Source organism: Equus asinus, chromosome 2 (genome assembly GCF_041296235.1).
Source record: "Equus asinus isolate D_3611 breed Donkey chromosome 2, EquAss-T2T_v2, whole genome shotgun sequence".
NCBI lineage: Eukaryota > Metazoa > Chordata > Mammalia > Perissodactyla > Equidae > Equus > Equus asinus.
In genome coordinates, this window is record NC_091791.1 from 97,633,239 (window position 1) to 97,653,503 (window position 20,265).

The following is a 20,265-nucleotide window of genomic DNA, read 5'->3' on the forward strand; positions in this document are numbered from 1 at the left end:
GCCTATTAATTAGTTAGACTATACTTGATTGTATGTAAATTTCAAGTAGCTTTAGAGGCGAGGGAAATCACTGCCAGTAGATATATGGGTCACATTTTGATGATGCTCAGACTACATGGCCAAATAATTAGCAGGCTTTTCTTTCACTATTAAAACAATTAAGCTTAAATATGTAACTTATTTGGAGTGACTTCAGGATAACAATCTTTCAAAAAGTATACAGCTAGAAGAATCACTTAGAGTCACAAGGGACTGGAAATGGAACCATTATTATTCAAGAAATGGAGAAAAATTTCTTATTAATAGACAACGGACTAAATACAGATTTTTTTAAAATTCGAGAATCGGGTAACAAGTTGGTCCAAAAACACATCACTCTCTCTGGCTTTCCTGGTCCCTCCCTAGCAGCGCTGAATCCTGTCAGAGAAGAAGGCTCTCCTCAGGCGAGCGGGACCATTATGTAACACTGCCTGTTTCTACAGGCTCCTGGTGCTCTCCTGGAAAAAGCAAACTCCACAAATAGCAGACACTCAGCAGTTATAGGATAGACCGGGGGAGTAAGCTCATAAGAGCAAATAAACATAGGACACCCCACCTTGGAGAGCCCAGGCTAATACATCAAATACATTTGCCTTTGGGTAAATAAAGATCCATTGACTGCCCAGCCCAATCTCAGTGGTAAGTTTCCCCCTGGGGTGATATTTTACTGCTATTGCCCTTGGAGTCAGTAAATATTTGTATGGAAAGTATTATGCAACACCCTGTTCCTGTTATTCCTACAACACTGGTTTCTCGAACCTAAAACATTTTTGTAAACTTACCTTTATTTTGGCACCAACCTTTGTCTCCGCTGGTTTTTTTCCAATATAACTCTCAACCTTCAAAAAGATTATTAAATTTGCAACTTTGAAATGAGGAATAGTATTTCCCTGCACATAAAAACAGACTCTTAATTTTGCAAAGTGGCCAAGACGTATCGTGTGCTCTATTATTCCTAGCTCGGAAGCTCTGTGGGCAAGACACTGCTGAAGGAGATGATGTGCACAGGGCACAGTGATGAGGGGAGGCGACACTGCACACGGGCTGGCGCATAATTAAACCAGCATGTTCCCTATAGCAGGCTTAAGACACAATTTCTAGACTTGTTGAGAAATCTCGCTCTGATTTGCTGAGCAAAGGACAGAACCGCAAACTGAATTCCACCCCGCCTTGACCTCCCGGGCAGGGCAAGCAAAGCCTGTTGTTCTCAGAACTAAAACAAACTATTTATGAGTAGACAGGAGGATAAGTGCAAAAGAGACTAGGCACAGTGCTGAAGACGTGAGGGAAACACACGACTTGAAAGCACTACGCAACAAGGAAAGACTGGAGCTGAACGGGACCCTGGTGATCATAAAGTCTAATGTCTTTTATCATTATTCAGATTCAGAAACAAGGCCGAGAGAGCTAGGGGGCTTGTCTGGAATTCCTAGAGAGAGGCAGAACTGGGGCTCTCCCCCAGGGTCCTTCACTCATTCCCAGTTCTCTTTTGATTCTGAAGAGTTCCTCTCGATCAAGTGTCTCAGGTCAGGATGCTATTTCATGTTCTGCTGGACTTCATCATACCAGTGAGAAGTGAGTCAACAATTACCCTTATGGGAGAGAATTAGCTTATTTCATAGAAGAGAAGGGCTCCAGGCAGAGGGCGTGGTATGTGCAAAGGCCCAGAAAGCATGAACGAGCATGAGATGGGTCATGGTGAACAATTTAGCGTGGCTGCTGAACAAGCTCCTGAGGGTGAGTGTGTGTGTGTGTGTGTGTGTGTGTGTGTGTGTGTGTGTGTGTGGTGAGGGTGGAAGTGACAGGAGATATGGTTCAAGAACACAAAAACAGAGTCACAAAAGATTTTATACGCTGTTATAGGTTGAACTGTTTCCCTCAAAAAGATGTCGAAGTCTTGACTCCTCATTCCTGTAAATAGACCTTATTTGGAAATAGAATCTTTGAAGAGGATCAAGCTAGGATGAGGTCATGAGAGTGGGCCCCAATCCAATATGAGCACTGTCCTTAGGAAAAGTGAAAATTTGGACAAAGAGACATACAGAAGGAAGACCCTATGAAGGCACAGGGAAAACACCATCCACAAGCCAAGGAACGCCTGGGGCCACCAGAAGTTAGGAAGGAGGCGGGGGACAGATTTTCCCTCATGGCCCCCAGAAGCAACCAACCCTGCCAATACCTGGTTTACGGACTTCTAGTCTCTAGAACTATGAGACAATAAATTTCTGTAGTTGAAGCCACTCAGTCTGTTGTACTTTGTTATGGTGGCCTGAGCAGACTAATTCACACGCCACTGTAAGGAATGTGGATTTTAATCCACAGGTAAAGGAAAGTCAGTGAAGGGTTTCATGTGGGAGGGTCACATGATCTTTCCTAGTTATACACGTGCACACGGATCAGAGCAGGAAACACTAGAGACAGGAGCTTATTCAAAAACTATTGAAATAATTCAGGTAAAACACATCTGAATTACAACAGTGGCAATTAGGAATGAATAGGGCAGGTTCACAAAATATTGAGAAGAAAATTGTCAAAGTTATTGAGAATGCCATGTCCAACAAAACCAGAAAAAGCCACTTGATGTGAATCCCCTCTAAAAAGAGACTCAAATTTTATGATAAATGGTGGGGAAAATGTTTGATTTGGCCTTAGTCTTGAAAAATTAAACTAAAAATCATGAAATCAAGTTATCATATATTCAACATAATTTAGGTTGTAATTGCAACTGTGTGCACCAATTCTTAGAATGAAGAGAGAAGGAATTGTTTTGTATTTTCATATTTTTTTTTCCTGAAAAAACTATATGGTGATACATTATGGTTGTCTTCACTTTCAGAGCAAGATCATGACAGGGTGATTTTTATAAAAACGAAATTGAGTTTCATCACTGTTCTCAGCCCCTCTTAATCCTGTGACATGCAAGTCACTCTCATTTGAAGTGACTTTTCAGCTGTCATCTGTTTCCATTTTCTGTTTTAGTTGTCATCAGGTCAACTTTTGCCCATATCATCATTTATCATTGGTCTGGGCTAGAAATAGAAGACAGAACTGTGGTGAAGACTAGCTTTATGTCGATATGGAATAAGATTTGAATTAGAATTAAAATGTATCCCCAAATTTTGCATAGTATTTTCTTCTTTTGACTCTTCTTTGTTCGTGGCTATGAGAATTTCATGCTTAGCCAAACTGCAGTCACTATTTCAAGTTTGTGCACGTTCCAAATCATTTCTTTTATAGTCACCTTTCCAGAAAGAGTGTGCCGGCTCGTGTAGAGAAAGGGGAGGTAGTACACGATTCCAATTTCATGGGAAAATATGTTGAGATGGTAAACTAGGTTTTTTTCCTCCTCCCGGTATTTCCCGGTTCAGACAGGTAGTCATCTGTTTCCATCTACAGAGCCTGAGGGGAGGGATGTGGCAGGGAAGGAAAATCGAAACCCTGGCTTTTCCAAAAAATATCTTGAGTCAGTGGTTCCAATATTAGAATAAGGAAACACTGAGAAACTTAGATAAGTAATTTGGATTACTAAGTTTTATATGCTTAGCTTAAGTGCCATCTCTCTAAAGATAAAAGGGACGTTCCAAGCGGATATATACTCAGCATGACTCCCACATTTTGATGATCTTGGAAAGAGCTGGACACACGTGACAAAGTGGGCGTCCTGACACTGAGTTGGCTCAAGCCTTCCCAAACTCTTTCTGTACCATTTCTTCTGCTAGTCTTCGAGCGTGGATTGCTCTGGAATGCAATAAGCCCGGGGGTAGGCATGGGGGTGGGAGGTAGGAGCAAGCAGACTTTCCTACGCTGCTTCTGAGCCTTGCCCAACAAAGTAAAGACATGTACTGCATCATCTCAGCCAAGCACGTCAAGAGGCCTCTGACGCAAGTCAAGAGTTCCTGGTATTTCCTTAGCCTACAACCGAAGTCCGAAATATCATATTGGATCTAGAACCCTGCGGCTCCCTACAGGCATGGTCTCACCACAGAGGAAGCTGGCCTCCTCTCCAGACTGTGCAGGTTGGAGACCAAGACTCACAAGGAAAGGGCCCATCTCCAAGATATGGAGGGGTGGATTCCTAGGATGGTCTGACTGACTTGACCCCCACCCTCAGCACCCTCATGCCATCAAGGCAGGAGTTTCTACATCACAGCCAACACATTTCATGGAGTCAAAATCAGAACGGTCAAGCGGATTCCAGAAGCACAGTGTATTTCCGGAATAAACATAAAATAAACTTATCCTTACTCCAGTAAGGACGGCAGAGGGACACAATAACCTTCCTCAATTATTTAGAGTCCTAGACATAGCAGAACTCTCCTTTAGCGAATAAAGGTACCTCGTTAGATGGGTGACGTAATTACCAAGAAGCAGGAAAGAGAAGCTGGCAGAGAGAGGGGGCAGGTGACTGATAATGGGCTCTCACTTTTTGGCAACTGATTCTTATCACAGAAGAGTGGTCAAGGTAATGAAGGTAAAGGAGAGAGGAAGGAAAAGGTTGGAGGCTGGATTCTGGAAGCTCTCATGTGAAAAGCCAGTGATGCTGGTTATAATTCTCTGTAGCCAGTGACACTCAGGGACAGTGGAACATGGGGAAACAAACCTACCCTCCCTTCTGATGAAATTCCCCAGGATCTTAAGGACTTAAGAAAGGAAGCAGATTAACGTTTAAGGTCAATCTTTCAAATCAAGGAGACCCATAAGAAGTCATCCTCATCTCTTCTTTGGGGCCTCTAACATTACACACCACAATCCAAGGCAACTCAATGGGAAGGGTAGTAACACATCAGTGAGAGTTCTAGGTAAGAAACAGGAGATCACTCAGTCATTCAACAAATATGGATTGAGCACCTACTATGTGCCAGTGCTAAGTCTACCTCAGATCCTGCGCGCTCTGATGTGGCATCAGGTGAAGAAGCGCCCTTGAAGAGACAGAGAGGAGAAGGCGAACAACCCTGCTGAGCTCATGGTTTTGCCAGCAGCAGGCCACCTTATGTTCATTCATGTTAGACGCAAACAAAAGTCAGGCTAAAGGGGATTCCGGCTCAACACGGAAGTATCTGTGCCTCTAAGCAAGAATCTGGCCAGAGCATAACTTGAGCAGAGAAGAGAGAGCTCTGAAACAGGTTCACCTGACCTCCCCGGGGGGAACCTGGGAGTCTCCTGTGCTTGCCTGCAGGAGCAGGTGCTCCCATCTAGACACAGTGTGTCCCAGAGCACAAGGCAGCACATACCTGGGCGGGCAGGGTTCTGTGTTACAAGCCTGGCTCATCGCCGGAGGACGGTGGACCATGTTGCATAAGGTGTCATTGACTGTCTGCTGAGTCTGGATGTGTAAGCACACTGCTATAGCTTCTTGATGGCCTGGAGGTTGGAAAGAGAAAAAAATGCAGATGACTGAGAATGATTTCTGGTGGGGAAAAAAGAAAATTGCTAAGCCGCTGCCCTTTTGACTGTATTGTGTGGCTGTAGGCTGCAACTCATCGTGCCTGGCATATTCTGAAGTCTCCGGGTCTCTGATATTCCCTCAGCCGCCTTTTAAGCTCAGCCCCTCTTCTGCCTCCCCTTCAAATAGACCCACCTTGAGAGATTAAGGAGCATCTTTGACTCCCTGTCTGCCTTCAGACTTACCTGCATTCCGAATGTACTCAGAGCTAGGGGTTCCCTCGAAAGAATCATCGGGATGTTCCTTCCAAGCACACATAATAGTTTCCCTGAGGGGAATTTTCATATCAGCTGCTAAAGAACAACACTGTCTCTATACCATTGCATACGTGCTAAATTTGATCTATAATCCTCATGAAAATTTTCATCATGGTTTGAGTTCCTGTTCGCTACCACTATAATTAGTAATATTTCCATTTCTGCTAAAAACAACAGCAATACTCCCCATTGGGAAAGTGCTCTGGGGGTGTAAAAGTACTTTCAAATATCTTATTTGAGCCCATAGTCATCTTCGGAGGTCAGAAGAATGGTATCACTCTCTCCACCTTATTAATTTAATAACAAGGAAACTGGTTTGGAGAGACATTAAGACATCAAAAAAGTGGTGGATTCAAAATGAAAAATTAGCTTTCCTGCCTCCGAATTCAGTGGTCTTTCTTTTGTTCTTTGGAGATTCCAAAATGCAACACAGCCCGTCGGCTTCCCAACGCAATGTATGCTTCTTGTTCAAATATGAATTTTCACGTCTGACCCCACAGCCCACGTCTCCACCGCTATTCTTCGCCTCTTGAAACAAAAAGAATGATTGGGAAATCAGAACTGAACAGAATATAAATCCGACTCTTGATGAAAAAAAATCAAATAAGCTGTAATAGCTACTGACTATGCTATTTGAAATATGCATATGTGTTTAGTTTCAGGCAAGAATGTGTGTTCCATTATAGTATAAGAGCGTGGTTCTTTTTCCCAATGTCATGTTTCAATTTAATCATTTTACAATATTTTACAGAATGCAGTATGGGCCAAAAATATATATAGAATATATATTTGTGATGTTTAGTTCTTTCCACTAAATTTTCTCCTGCTTTCTTCAGTTGTAATTTTATGTTCCCGGCCATAGCAGGATGCAGTCTTGAATCTCTATGCATCTTCCATTAACTTTTTAAATAAACATTGGCTAATTTTAGACATAAGGCAACACTGCCACAACTTAAGAACTCTGGTTCCCATTTGCAAATGTCAAGCTTCCTTTGTGACCTTGCAAGGACAAAGGTGTTCATTTTCCAGCAGGTTTCATTTATTTTTAATCCGAGAAAAATCTGGTTATCTTTCACATGTATTTTAATTTGTAGTCAAAATTCTTCAGCAAATATACTCAGAGATTATTTTGGAATGTTTTCTGGAGCTTGAGTGGGTGGGCCTTAAAACACCAAAATTATCTCATTTTAACTATTCTGGATGGAATTTTACTACGCTCATGACAAACTTTTCTGTCTTAAAGCAAGTTTACTGAAAGGAATTTAAAAGTTTAATAGAGGATTAAGGACACACCGAGAGAGAATGCATTTTCCAAAGATGGCCACAATGATACCTTCCATCCCACCTACTGGACCTAAATGTGACTGTAACACTTTTCACTTCAAGAGGTTTGATCACACCATTATCTCCAAAAGTAAAAATTATAAAAATAAGTCTGCTTCATCACATACTTAACAAAATTTGGGTAATAATTGCAAGTATGTATTTAGAAGATATAAAATAAATCAAGTATTGAAAATTTGGTGTAATTTTTCTAATAAATTCCTTGTAGCATGAGGCAACATCCTTCACTTCACATTTGACTTCTGCAATGTCATGATAAGAGGGTCATTTTTTTGACAAAAAAAAAGATTCAAAGCTTTCATCAAGAAATGAATTAATGATTAAAGGGTAAAAATGTAGCCTCTAAGAGGGGAGACAGAGCCAATAAATGAGCTAATACATTCCCTTTTGTTGGTTTAAGCTTAGTCTGAGTTGGGTTTCTTGCAAACAAGTCTTGACTAATTCAACAGGCCACATAACATAACACACACACACACACGCACACATGGAAAGTAAGAAATACCTGGAGCAATGAAGAAAATCTATAGTCACAGCCTTTAAAGTGCCACCCAGTAGCTAATATATCAAGTTGTAAAATAAACATGGAAAAATGATTCGAATAAGAAAATTATGTCGATTTAATAACCAAATAGGCTTGGGCCCTAGAAATAGATGTAATATGATCTTTTTAATCACCAATGGAACACTAACAAAAATTGATCCGATATTAGTCTATAAAGAAAATTGCAATGAGTTCCAAAAGCCAGAAATTATGCAGATAACCTTCTCTGACCATAATAGAGTTCAACTATAAATGAAGAGTAAACAATTAACCCCCTCAAATCCAACCATTAGAATTTTAAAAAAGTTGTTCCCTATAAAACTCCTAAGTCAAAAAGAGTGAATAGATTACACACTATTTGTGGCAAGAAAAAAGAGAAGAGGGAAGCATAAAGCAACTTGATAAGAGATCAACAACTCTTGATAATAACTGCAATATCTCCATGAAATGGATGATTTTTTTTCCAAGAAAACCTAAATTATAGAGTTAACTTATAAAGTAAGAATTTGAATTGCATACAACAATAAACGGGGGAACTTGAAAATAATGTTAAAAGATCAGGCCATGGACGCTCCCCCTCAATCCTGCCCTCAAGCAGGACAAAAAGAAGTGGATTTAGACAGTTGCAGGAACTAGTTCTTTCAAACTTCTTAAACAGATAATTTCTATGACATAAGCTGTTTAAGATTATTGAAAGGTATGGAAAACTCCTATTCACCTTACAACACTACTATAACTCTGATGACAAAAATCTATAAAAGAAAAAAAAAGGTCTATTTCAGAGAGTTGCCCTGTGTCATGCTATTTTACGTACTATGATGCTCTTTATTTCAGAAATACACACACACACATACATATATACAGATTATGCAGATGTATGCCCAGGGCGATATTGAAACAAACAGCTAATATATCTTTTCTCTCTGCTGATTAGCCAGTAGGATAGAGTGGGCAGTACTATAAACTCCCAGATAATGAAAAAGGGGGAAAGCATAAGATGTATGCCTCCAGCCAAGTGCCAAAGAACGGTACCATTCCCAGTGTTAAAATGCAAGTTTCACAGCACTCCAAATAGGAGAGTTCTTGTTAGGAACCAGTGGAGGAGACAGCTGGTAAGGATTAAGGATTGTTGAAAGCCATTTGGCCTTAGAAAGGGCATCACGAACATCACTGGAGCCTGAGAGGAAGTGACCAATCATATCAAGAGCAGCTGGAAGGAACTACAGCTAGAGGCTTGTCATGATTTGAAGGGATTCAAAGAGAACAGAACAGCGATTGCTAACGTACCATGTTAGGAACACATCTCCATAGGGAGTGTGCTAAAATGAGCCCATACGGGGCCAATTCAGTTTTCATTCCCATTTTCCCATTTGTGGGAAGGCATTCCTGTACCCCGCCATGCAAAATGGAGTCTATCTACGTGCATCAATATCATTCATGTCTACACAGGTGCAAACCCATTTTAGTGAGCAGCCTAACAGAAGACGACATCATGACCTCAAACCTCTGTCCATTCACCCACCAGACCACTCACACACGGAGACTCACATACACACAACTAGAAAGAACCAGGTAGGAACTTCCTGCTATCAACCGTATAAACCCGCCTGCGCTCATGTCCATCCTAGCCTTTTCCTCCACTATTTCTATTAGAAGCTGCCCCTCCAACGGTTTAAGACTGTTCTCCAGAGCTCTGCTTTGGATTCTGTCCTCTTCCATCTTCTCAGAAAATTTGTTGATTACTTCGCCTTTCTCTTTCATTCTGGAACTTTCTCATTGCCTATTAAATGTACCCAAGATGCCCTGTCATTAAACAACATTACACACACAGAGCTCTCCTTCAACCCACAATGCCTTCTAGCCATCTCCCTCTGTCTGTCTTCTTTATCACAAATTTTGCTACAAAAATCTATTCTGTGTATCTTCCTTCTATCACCTATCATTCTTTCCTCCTTCCTTTCACATCTGACTTCCATCTCTACCACTCCACTGACCTGATCCTTTCCTAAGTCACCAATGGCCTCCCATGGCTGAAGCCAGTGCCAATTCTCAGTCTTCATCTCACATCACCTCTCAGTGGCCGCAGCACAGCTGACTTTGGTTTCCATCACACAACAGTGTCCTGGTTTTCCTCCCATCTCACTGACTTCTTTTCGTTGGCTTTTGCAGCTCAATGTCCTCCACCTAGACATTCAATGTTGAATTTCCTCAAAGCTCAGGCTTAGACTCTCCCCATTCCTCATAGGTATTCTTTTCCTGAATATTCTCATCTATGCCCCTGGCTTCAATTCTCTCCATAAACAGTTGACTCATAAATGTATATTTCCAGTCTAGATCTCTCCACTTTGTTTCAGATTCACACATTCAACCGTCCACTTAGCATCTCCATTTGGAAGTCTAAAGGCACCTCAGAATCATTATGTCCACAGCTGAACTCATGTTTTCCTTTTGCCAAACTAGACCCTCTTCAGGACTCATCATCCCAGAAAAGGATCTTAAGACTCAGACTTGCCACCTCACTCCCACTTATCCACTACATCAACAGATTTTGACCTCCTAAACATCTCTCGAAGTCATCTCTTGTACTCATCTCCACCATCATGACCACTCCAGTCCAAGCTCTTGCCCCGGACTCGGTAATAGCTTCCTAGATGGTCTCCCTTACATGTGTTATTTTCCATTCTAATCCCTTTTTTTACTATATAGCTGGACTAACCTTTTTGAAATAAATAAAAATTTGATCACTTAACTCCCACTTTAATTACTTGAACAGCTTCCCATTGATCTTGCGATAAAGACCCAAATCAACATGGCCCATAAAGCCTTAATTGTTGGGCCCTGGCCTCCTCTCCAGCATCATCTCACACTAAACCCTGTCTTTCTCAGTACTCCACTGGGGTCAGACTTCTCCAGTCCCTGGAATGTACCATGCGCCCTCCTGCCACCTACAGCCTTTGCACATGCTCTTTTATCTGCTGGGAATTCTGTGCCACCCTCTCCAACCCCTCTTTGGCTTCATTAATTCCTCAGCTTTCAGATTAAGTTCAAGTGCAATTGTTTTTAGGGAAGCTTTCCCTTACTTCCCTAATTAGGTCAAGTTCCTCCTATTATACGCTTTCATGGCAGCAAATCCTCCTTTTGTAGCTGCCATAACCAGCTGTAATTTTACATACAGGTGTGTGATTATGTGATTACCACATTTCCTCCCTAGATTTGAATTTCAAAGGTAGGAACTACTGAGTCACGACCACCTAGCCCAGTGCCTGCACAAAGAGACACACAATAAATCTTTGTAGGACGTTGCTTTTGAATGAAACAATGCAGAGAGTCCTGTCACTGTCAGGACCAAGGCAAGGTTGGCATTATTCACATTATTTACCATTGTTTGTGAAATTTTAGACAATGCAATAAGACATACAACTTAAGTAAGATAAATAACTATTGGAAAGGGAAAGATAAAATCATCATCAATTACAGATGATTATTTACCTAGAAAATTTGTAAGAATCAACTTGAAAACTATTAGATGCATTTTTTTGTTAGTGCTGTCAAGTCAATTTCAACTCCTAGCGCCCCTGGACACAGCAGAGGAAACTCTGCCCCCACTTTTTGCGCCATCCTCTCACCTATATCAGGCACTATATCGGACAATGCTCTGCTGCTATTCACAGGGTTTTCATGGCCAATTTTTTCGGCAGTGGGTAGCCGGGTCCTTCTTCCTAGTCTGTCTAGTCTAGAAGCTCTGCTGGAACCTGCCCACCATGGGTGACCCTCCTGGTATTTGAAATCCTGCTGGTATTTGACATAGCTTTCAGCATCACAGCAAAACACAGCTGCCTTAGTATGACCATCGACAGACAGGTGGTGTGGTTCCCTGACGGGAAACAAACCCAGGCCTCAGCTGTGAGAGCACTGAATCTTAACCATGGGACACCAGGGCTGGCTATTAGATGCTTTAAGGGGTTCATTAATTTAATCAGATTTTTTAAAAAAAGAAAAATAACAGCCTTCTAATCTAAGAGGAATACCCTACTATTATTGTATCATAAAATAATCATCCCACTAACATTTATTACACACCATGGGCCAGGTGGTGTGATGAACCATTTCTCCAATATCACCTTGTTTAATCATCACATTTAATCCTTCATTAACCCTAATGAGGTAGGTACGCCTCTTCTCATTTTACAAAAATAAAACTCTACAAACTTATACAGCTTGCCCAAAGAGAGTGGCAGAACTAGGGTTCAAAATGGGGTGAGGCCTCAAAGTGTACCCACATCCTACTAGCCAGTGCTGTTAGGAAATACAGGGGTAAAAAAGGAAGGTCAGGAATGAGACAAATAATGTAAAATGCAAAAGAAAAGCTATGGTAAGGAAAGTTTATGATAGAGCAAATTACAAAACCTTACCAGAGAGTATTAAAAAGGTAAGTATATCTTCCAGGATGTATATGTGTGTATGCACACGCAAGCACACACACACACATATACACTCTGAAAGCTGGAAACTGAATATGTCTGGATTCTTCATGCTTTTGGGAATGAAAAAAGATTTCTCTGTTGCTCTTCAAGTATGAAAACAGGCTTATGAAAGGTTCTTAAGCCTCGGTAATTACAAAAAATGGATTGATTTTTATTTCCTGTATGAAGGGAAGATAAGTCAGAAAATACAAGTACACAATATCAGGATGTGAGCAAAGTTGATCTTTTCGGAAATCTGTAATTTGCATACATTATTTTTCTACCAGAAACAGGAATGTTGAAGAAATAAGTATATGCCTGTGGAAATTCTATTTTCCTGTGGTTTTCAGTCATTGCAGACTTACCCTTTCCCTATCCGGGGGGAGGGTTAAAAACCCACAATCATAACCACACAGAAGTGCACTTGTAGAAGCTGAGCCTCCGAAACCAGATTAAAATGGACCACAGGGAGGCAAGTACCGCTGCCAAAAAGCGTGCAGTCAAGACGGTATAAAACCCAAATAACGAAGGCTGTGCTCCAACCAGCAAGGATGTATCTAATTCATTTTACACTCCAACACTGAGCACAGAACCCAGTGCAGACCACGGAGTCCAGCACTGAGCACATGCTGGTCCCCTGCATTTATAGAGGATTTTGCTTTCATGCCTAAGCTCTCCAGTTTTATAGAATTCAGTTATCTATTTAAAAGGAATTTTAAGCTTGAACCGAAGAAATCAAAAACATTTCTTTTTGCAAAGTCAGGAAGCTTATTATATGCATTTATAGTTCAACCAACCCTCTCTAAAGGATGACAATTAAGTTGTTCATTTTCTGTTTTGGACTGTGTGATGGTCTCTGAGCCTCAGTTTCCCCAACTGTAATATTTCGGTTAGTGGGGATCCATGGTTCATTTTAATGATACCATTCTAGGATTGTACAACACAATACACCGTCACAAGGCTAAATTGCTGTTTAACTGAGTGGTGAAGGATTACCAAGCTGAGCTCTGTTAAAATTTGTAAAACATGTTCCAGATACACAAGAGAATGTCAGAAAGCAGACCGGCACCTTCACAGCAACCATCTGAATCTTGAATTACATTTCTGACATGTGCAAGGAATTTCTCTTCCCATAGCAGGTCAAAAGGCCCACAGTGCCAATAAGGATAAATTCAATTAGTCAAGTTTCACAAAACTGTAATATCTTAAATGGATCCAAAGATCATTCTACTACTCCTAAGTATATACCTAAGAGAAATGTCCATACAAAAATGTGTACAGAATGTCCAGGGCAGAATTATTCATAATACCAGACATGTGAATAATCCAAATTTCTAACTGATGAATGGATAAATAAAATGTAGTATATCCATACAATGGAATAGTATTCAGTCATAAAAAGAAATGAAGTACTGATTCATGCTACAACATGGAGGAACGATGAAAATATTATCCTAAGGGGAAGAAGATAGTCACAAAGGCCCAGATATTGCATGATTCTGTCTCTATGAAAAGTTCAGAACAGAGAGAAAGTATGTTAGTGGTTGCCAGGAGGCTGACACAGGCAGGGAAAATGGCAGTTTGAGGGAAAATGGAGAGCGATTGCTTAAGGGTACAAGGTTCTTTGGGGGGTAAAGTGTTCTAAAATTGACGGTAATGATGGCTACACAACTTTGTGAATATACTAAAAACCACCAAATTGTACCCTTTAAATACACAAATTGTGTGGCATGTGAATTATCTGAATAAAGCTGTTACCAAAAAAAAAATAGAAAATCATTCCAGTAAGTTCAGCCATCCTGGTGGTGGGGCCTGGGGTTATCTTAGTGGGCGCTGGGAACACGAGAGCAGATCCTAGCACTCTAACAGACTCTCCCAAATGACTCAGAATTCACCTGGCTATCTTTCCTTGGGCAACTCCAACTGGTATGGGGAGTTCCAAGGACCCAACACGTCAACGTTTCCCAACTGGAGGGGGACATCCTAGTCAGGACAAGACCTGAAATCAAGGATGACAAAGTTCTAGATGAAATTGCGAGTCTATCAATGGAAAGGTTTAAAAGCTTGAGACTAATAAAGTAGATTGGGGGGTGTGCGAGCCACAGCAGGGCTCATTTCTGCTCTCGTAACGAAAGACAAAGCTCCGCGTCTCTGATGAAACTGCAGCAACGTAGTGGCTCAGAGGTAGTAGAGATAGCCGACATTTTGTAGTAATGTAGTAGAAAGTTCCAGACATCTATAATTGCAATTGAATAGGGGACATTTTTGCATCTCAGCAACTATCTCTAGAGAGTTTCCCCCAGACTCAAGGAAGTACCAGTTTCCAGATTGCCAAGGGCATGTCAGTGTTAAGATTTCCCAGATGTAACAAAAGAGGTGCCCAGGATCCTTAACACACAGGGAGCAGGAGGTAAGTTTCGGGCAGTCTGTACATGAGGCCATGTGGAGGCAACAGAGCCTGTGTGCCCTGGAGAGGAGCGACAGCAGACACTTAGGGTCCACGTGAACCGGAAAGCTAAACTCCTGGGCCATGTGGGATGGGTTTCTAGGAACCAGGGAGAAGTAAAGTAAGACAAAAAGAGAAAATCTGGAGGCAGCTAAGGGTTCTTTTCGTAAATTCCACCTGTGTAACTCCACACGAAAGGCAGTAGCTTAGTTGAAGCCTGGGCGTAAAGCACATGCCACTACATCTGGGTTTACTGCCAAGCTGGCAACGTTAGAGAACAGCTGTCTAGGATAGGTGGGTTTACGGGCCGAATGAGATAGGAAAGGAGAAAGACACCATCAAGTCATGGCGATTGGGAGGCGAGGATTGAGAATATACTCAAGAGCCTGGGGGACAAAGGGTGAGGGGCTCAGGCATGGTGAATGGGCCATGAGCCCTAAGACCTGAGAAGGAGCTTCAAGGAATGAGCTGAGGGCCACCAGGAGGCATGGAGCTCCTGGTATTTTCCCCACCATTGGCTGGAACTGAAGCCAGAGCGTGTTTAGCCGAGCTGAGCCACGACAGCTGGCTGGAAGGTGCAGTCAGGAGTTAGGGCATAGGGTGTCAGGGGCCCTGGAATCCTGATGAGAGGAGTCTCCTTCATGTTAGTAGAAGATCTAGATTTCCTATTTGTGATTTCTATCTTCTTGCTTCTAATAGAGAGAGCCCTGGAGAATGACTGTCTGGACCCCTGTTCCCTGCCTTTTGGATTCTGAAATGCTTATATAACTTTGGGTCCGACTGCCGCTCTACTGAGGTCACCTGACTATATTGCCACTTCCTAATCCTAACAGGGTGCCCGGGCTACGCCTGCTTCCCCATACGTACACACACATCAGTCATAGTGGTCAGTTTGTTCTGTGCTGGTTTCTGGCCCAGTCTGCAGGCAGGAAACGACATACGTTCCAAGGATGACTTTTGGCTGACAGTCGCATCAGACACGGCAATCCCAGGCTGCCCCAATCTCTGTCCCTGATTTATGTACAGGACTGCCTCGACTTTCCAATTCTGTATTTCCCTATTTGTTCTCTACTAATTAGTGACCGCTCTCCCCAGCTCAGTTATGCAGATGCTTAGGCCACAGGAACATACCATTTTGGGGGTCAGAATATAGCCTCCCTATCCTTTTTCTTTCTAGAATAATCTCAATGAAAAAATAAGAGAGAGAAAAGGCATAGCTTTGAGTTATTTGAATGACTTAACCTCCTTTAGACTTTTGCTAATTAGCATATTTGGCTTACCCGATTGAGTAATTTCTCAAACCATTAGCAACACCAGACATAACTGTCCTTTAAGCAAAGGATCAAATACCTCCCAGACATGTCGCCGTGCAGGGGGTGAACCCAGCATACTCCCAGTCATAAATCATCTCGCTGTCCTTCTCGGGGAGAGAGACGTGCAGCTCGCGGGAGGCAGGGCCCTCCTCGCAGGCTCCCAGGAGGCAGGGCCGCTCAGCAGGCGGCCGGGGGCCCTCGCACTCATCCTCCGGCAGCTCGGTCACCGTCTGCGTGAACGTCAGGAGCACCCGGCACTTCACCTCCCGGACCTGAACCCCCGGCCCACACGTGGCACTGCAGGCCGACCAGGGCTCCGGGATGAACCTGCAGAGAGCCAGGAGGCATGGGAAGGGGACACGGCAATCAGTACGCACAGGCCACAAGAGGATGAGCGACAAGCATTCTATGAAGGAGAAAAACAACTTCATCCAGAGGGAATCCAGTCCATTGGGAATGCTATTCTTTTCTGGAGGCTGAATGATGTAGTTAACAAATTTGCAAATCTTATTAGCAACAGGAAGAAGTTTTCACTGCAGATGTACTGAACCTTTGCGTGCATTTTATAATTCAAATTCGTGCTGTGACCTTTGCACAACATCATTAAAAGTTTTTCTTTAAGATTTGGCAATAAAGAAACCAATATGTAGAGATAATTTCTAATCTGATTTCTTCTAGGACATGGAGATTTTCACCAATATTCATTCAACAAATCTTTATGGAGCTTATCCTTTGCTAACAGGCAGAGTTTTATTAAACTGTCTCAATATTTAGGAGCTGAATGGTAGAATAACAAATGCTTTCTGAAAAGCAGACGAGGCCTTAATAGTCGTTTCTGTTTAATATATAAATACACAAAACTTCTGAATCTTCTTGAAAATACCAAAGGTATTGCACAATCTGGCTGAATAAAGCGTTTATTTCTTATCCTGAATTATTATCCACTAAATCACGGGCTGTCAACCTACGGCTGACAAGTGGAATCCGGCCCACCTGTTTCTGTACAGCCCACCAGCTAAGAATGATTTTTACATTCTTAAATGGTTTGGGGGGGAAAAAAAAGAAAAGAAGGATAACATTTTGTGTCACGTGAAAATTACATAACATTCCATTTAAGTGTCCATAATTAAAGAGTTACTGGGACATGGCCACGCTCACTCGTTCACCTATCGTTTATGGCTGCTTTTGTGCTACATGGCAGAACTGAGTATTTGCAAAGGGACCATTCAGGCTGCAAAGCCAAAAATATTCACTATCTGGCCCTTTACAGAAAATGTTTACCAACTCCCGCACTGAATTTAAAATATAGATTCCGTAGGGACACGTATATTTAAGATACTCTGAAGCAATACTTGCATCATGAGACATTAATAAGTAATAGGCCAGAAAGCGCTCAGTGATAGAATAAGTTTGGAAAACTCTGGGTTCAATAATGTTCAACAGATTTATTTCCTACAAAACTTTTCCAAGGACCTTGATATATGAATGCAACTATAAATACTTAAGAGGGGAATATGGTGTGCATCATTTCATAAACTTAAGTGAATACAGACCTCTATCCACGGGATAAGGCGGTACTAAATAAGTTCAGAAAACGCTGCTGAGATGTTCGCTTAAGAGGCAGCTTCAAGGCTTAATGTTTAAAACCTCAGAAAGATACGGTGGTAAGGGTCTCACAGAAGTCATTCAACCTTCTTTCCCAGACAAGACTTCATTACAGTTGTCCACAATAGCACATCCCAACCAGCAGAATGAAGTGCCTTGGCTGTATATGAGCCCAAAAAGAACTATCAATAAACCTCCCAAATTCTGTTTACTGTGTTGAAAATTGTTGGGGGGGAACTCTATTCTCTAATTCTCACATTCCACAAGAGGGCTGCTCAACATCCCAGGATGGAGTGGGATCGGAGTAACAATGACATGTTTCCTCATTTCTTTCTTTGCTGCTATCCCTGATAGAACCGGAAAGGAGACTGATGAAATTTAAGATGAGGCATCCATACCATGTCATAGTATGAAGTCCTTTAAGAGAAGGAGGTGGGTCTATGTGAATTGATGAGGAACAGTCTCCAGTTCATGTTTTGTAGCTTTAAAAGGTTTGAATTTTCTAACCACGTGCATACTGTACTTTTATGGTCATTAATTTTTCTTCTCTTTTCTCCTTAGTGATAAAAACTTAAAATGTGGGATTTTGTTTTCATTCGAATTGGACTCTCATGTCTTGGTGATTTAGACTCCTGACAGAAGATGGGGTAAGTGAGAAGGCTTTCGTCCACTCCCAACAGGGAACATGATGGTCAGACCCAGCACTTTCCTGGGTGTCCTGCATGTTCCAAGTTGGTTTTCAAAGGTCCTATTAGGAGACCTCTTAAAAATAGCTTTCAGAGCTGTCCAAATTAGCCATGAGTGATTGGAGAGGGTGGCACGGCAAGTCAAAAAATTTATGCATCATCTAGCATGATTTTCTTCTATGTATTATTTCTTATTTAAACAAAAGATATTATAGTGTTCACACAGTTCTGAATCTTGTTTTCATTTGTTTTTGCCCCTCAGTAATTTTTCTTTTTTGAAAAGGAAAGAAAGATGCATGAAAATGTTTGAAGAGCCATGTCTGGGCAAAACACAACGAGAGCAAGAGAGCATGTTCCCTAGTCTTTGCACAACAGAAGAACTCGAAAAGAAGAGCAATTCACTAATGGGAGAGCTTAGACATGAAATGACAAAACAACAGAATACAGTGGAAAACTACAGAGCTGGGGAAACAAACCGTGATACATAACATGATTACAAATCTAACAAGTAATTCAGAACCAGGAAAAAAAGAGGAAAGAGCTGAAGATCAAATTAATGACAAAGAAGCAAGACTTGGAAGTGAATGCCATGTTGAGAGAGAGAAAGAGAAGCTCTTAAAGCAATTGTGGGGGGAGAGAGGGATGGGCTGCAAAGTAAACTTCTGGGGGTGATGAACATGTTCTTTATCACGAGTAGAGCTGGGGTTTCATGGCGGATACAGCTTTTAAAACTCATCACTTTAAAGAGACACAGTTTATTGTATGTAAATTATTCCTCTCTAAAGTTTCTTTTCTTTTTTTTTTTTTTTTTGAGGAAGATTAGCCCTGAGCTAACTGCTGCCAATTCTCCTTTTTTTGCTGAGGAAGACTGGCCCTGAGCTAACATCCATGCCCCATCTCCCTCTACTTTAAATATGGGACGCCTGCCACAGCATGGCTTTTGCCAAATGGTGCCATGTCCACACCTGGGATCTGAACCCGTGAACCCTGGGCCACTGAGAAGCAGAATGTGCGAACTTAACTGCTGCGCCACCGGGCTGGCCCCTAAAATTTATTTTCCTAAATGCAGTTTTTAGTGACAAAATAAGAGCGAACCTAAATAATCTAATACTGAAGATAATTGGACTCTTCAAGTGGAGGTTCCAACACATGAAACAGACAGAGAATTCAGAAATAAAATATGTAAAAATGTGCCTAAAATACAGCTTGGAAAGGTACGCTGTCTTCCAGGAAACAGTGATAACAATGATTAACATAAAAACTAGAGTTTTAGGCAGAATAACGACCCTCCCAAAGATGCCCACACTCTAATTCCTAGAATTTATGAATATGTTACGCTACACAGCAAAAGGAATTTTATAGATGTGATTAAGATTACGGATCACGAGAAAGGGAGCCTAAGCTAGTGGGCCTAATCTAGTCAGATGAGTCTTTAAAAACAGAAATCTCTCTGCTGGAGTCAAAGAGATGCAGCGAAACAAGAGACGAGAGATTCCAAGCACGAGAGGTAGTCGACCTGTGGTTGCTGGCTCCAAGATGGAAGCGGCCAGGAGCCAAGGAATGCAGGCGGCCTCTAGAAGCTGAGAACAACTCCTGGCCAACAGTCGACAGGAAAATGGAGATTCAGTTCTACATCTGCAGGGGACTGAATTCTGCCAACTACCTGAATGAGCCTGGAAGCGGACTCTCCCACAGGGCCTCCAGAGAAGAGTTCAGGCTAGCAGACACTTTGATTTTGGCCCAATGAGACCCAGAGCAGAGAAACTAGCTGGATCTACTGGGCTTCTGACCTATGGAACCGTGAGATAACAAATTTGTATTGTTTTAAACCACTAAGTCTGAGGTGATTTCTGACAGCAGTCAGAAAACAAACGCAGCTGATTAAAAAATTAAAACTTTGAGGATGAAAAAGAATTCTACAGGCATCTAGGCACAAAAACCAAGCCTCCTATAAGAATAAAAAGTCAGGTGGACCTCAGACTCACACGACATTCAAAACCAGAGAAAGATGGGGCAAAAGTTTTGAGGGAGAATCAGGATCCCAAGAATACTATGTCCAAATTGTTGTTCAAGGACAATGGCACTAACTTTCTGTAGGATAGGAACAAGAATAGTACCAACCTAATGG

The 20,265-nt window shown here is 41.8% G+C and overlaps 1 protein-coding gene across 3 annotated transcripts in view; it reads right to left on the reverse strand.

Annotated features, from left to right (window-relative positions):
* Positions 1-20,265, reverse strand: part of ADAMTSL3 (ADAMTS like 3) — a 319,874-nt gene that overhangs the window by 91,892 nt on the left and 207,717 nt on the right. For all 3 annotated transcript variants that reach the window (XM_070494283.1, XM_014842654.3, XM_070494290.1), the window contains exons 16-17: positions 15,884-16,173; positions 5,271-5,400 (exon numbers count right to left, since the gene is read on the reverse strand). In XM_070494283.1, the coding sequence (XP_070350384.1) occupies positions 5,271-5,400; positions 15,884-16,173 (420 nt within the window). The remainder of the gene's footprint in view (positions 1-5,270; positions 5,401-15,883; positions 16,174-20,265) is intronic.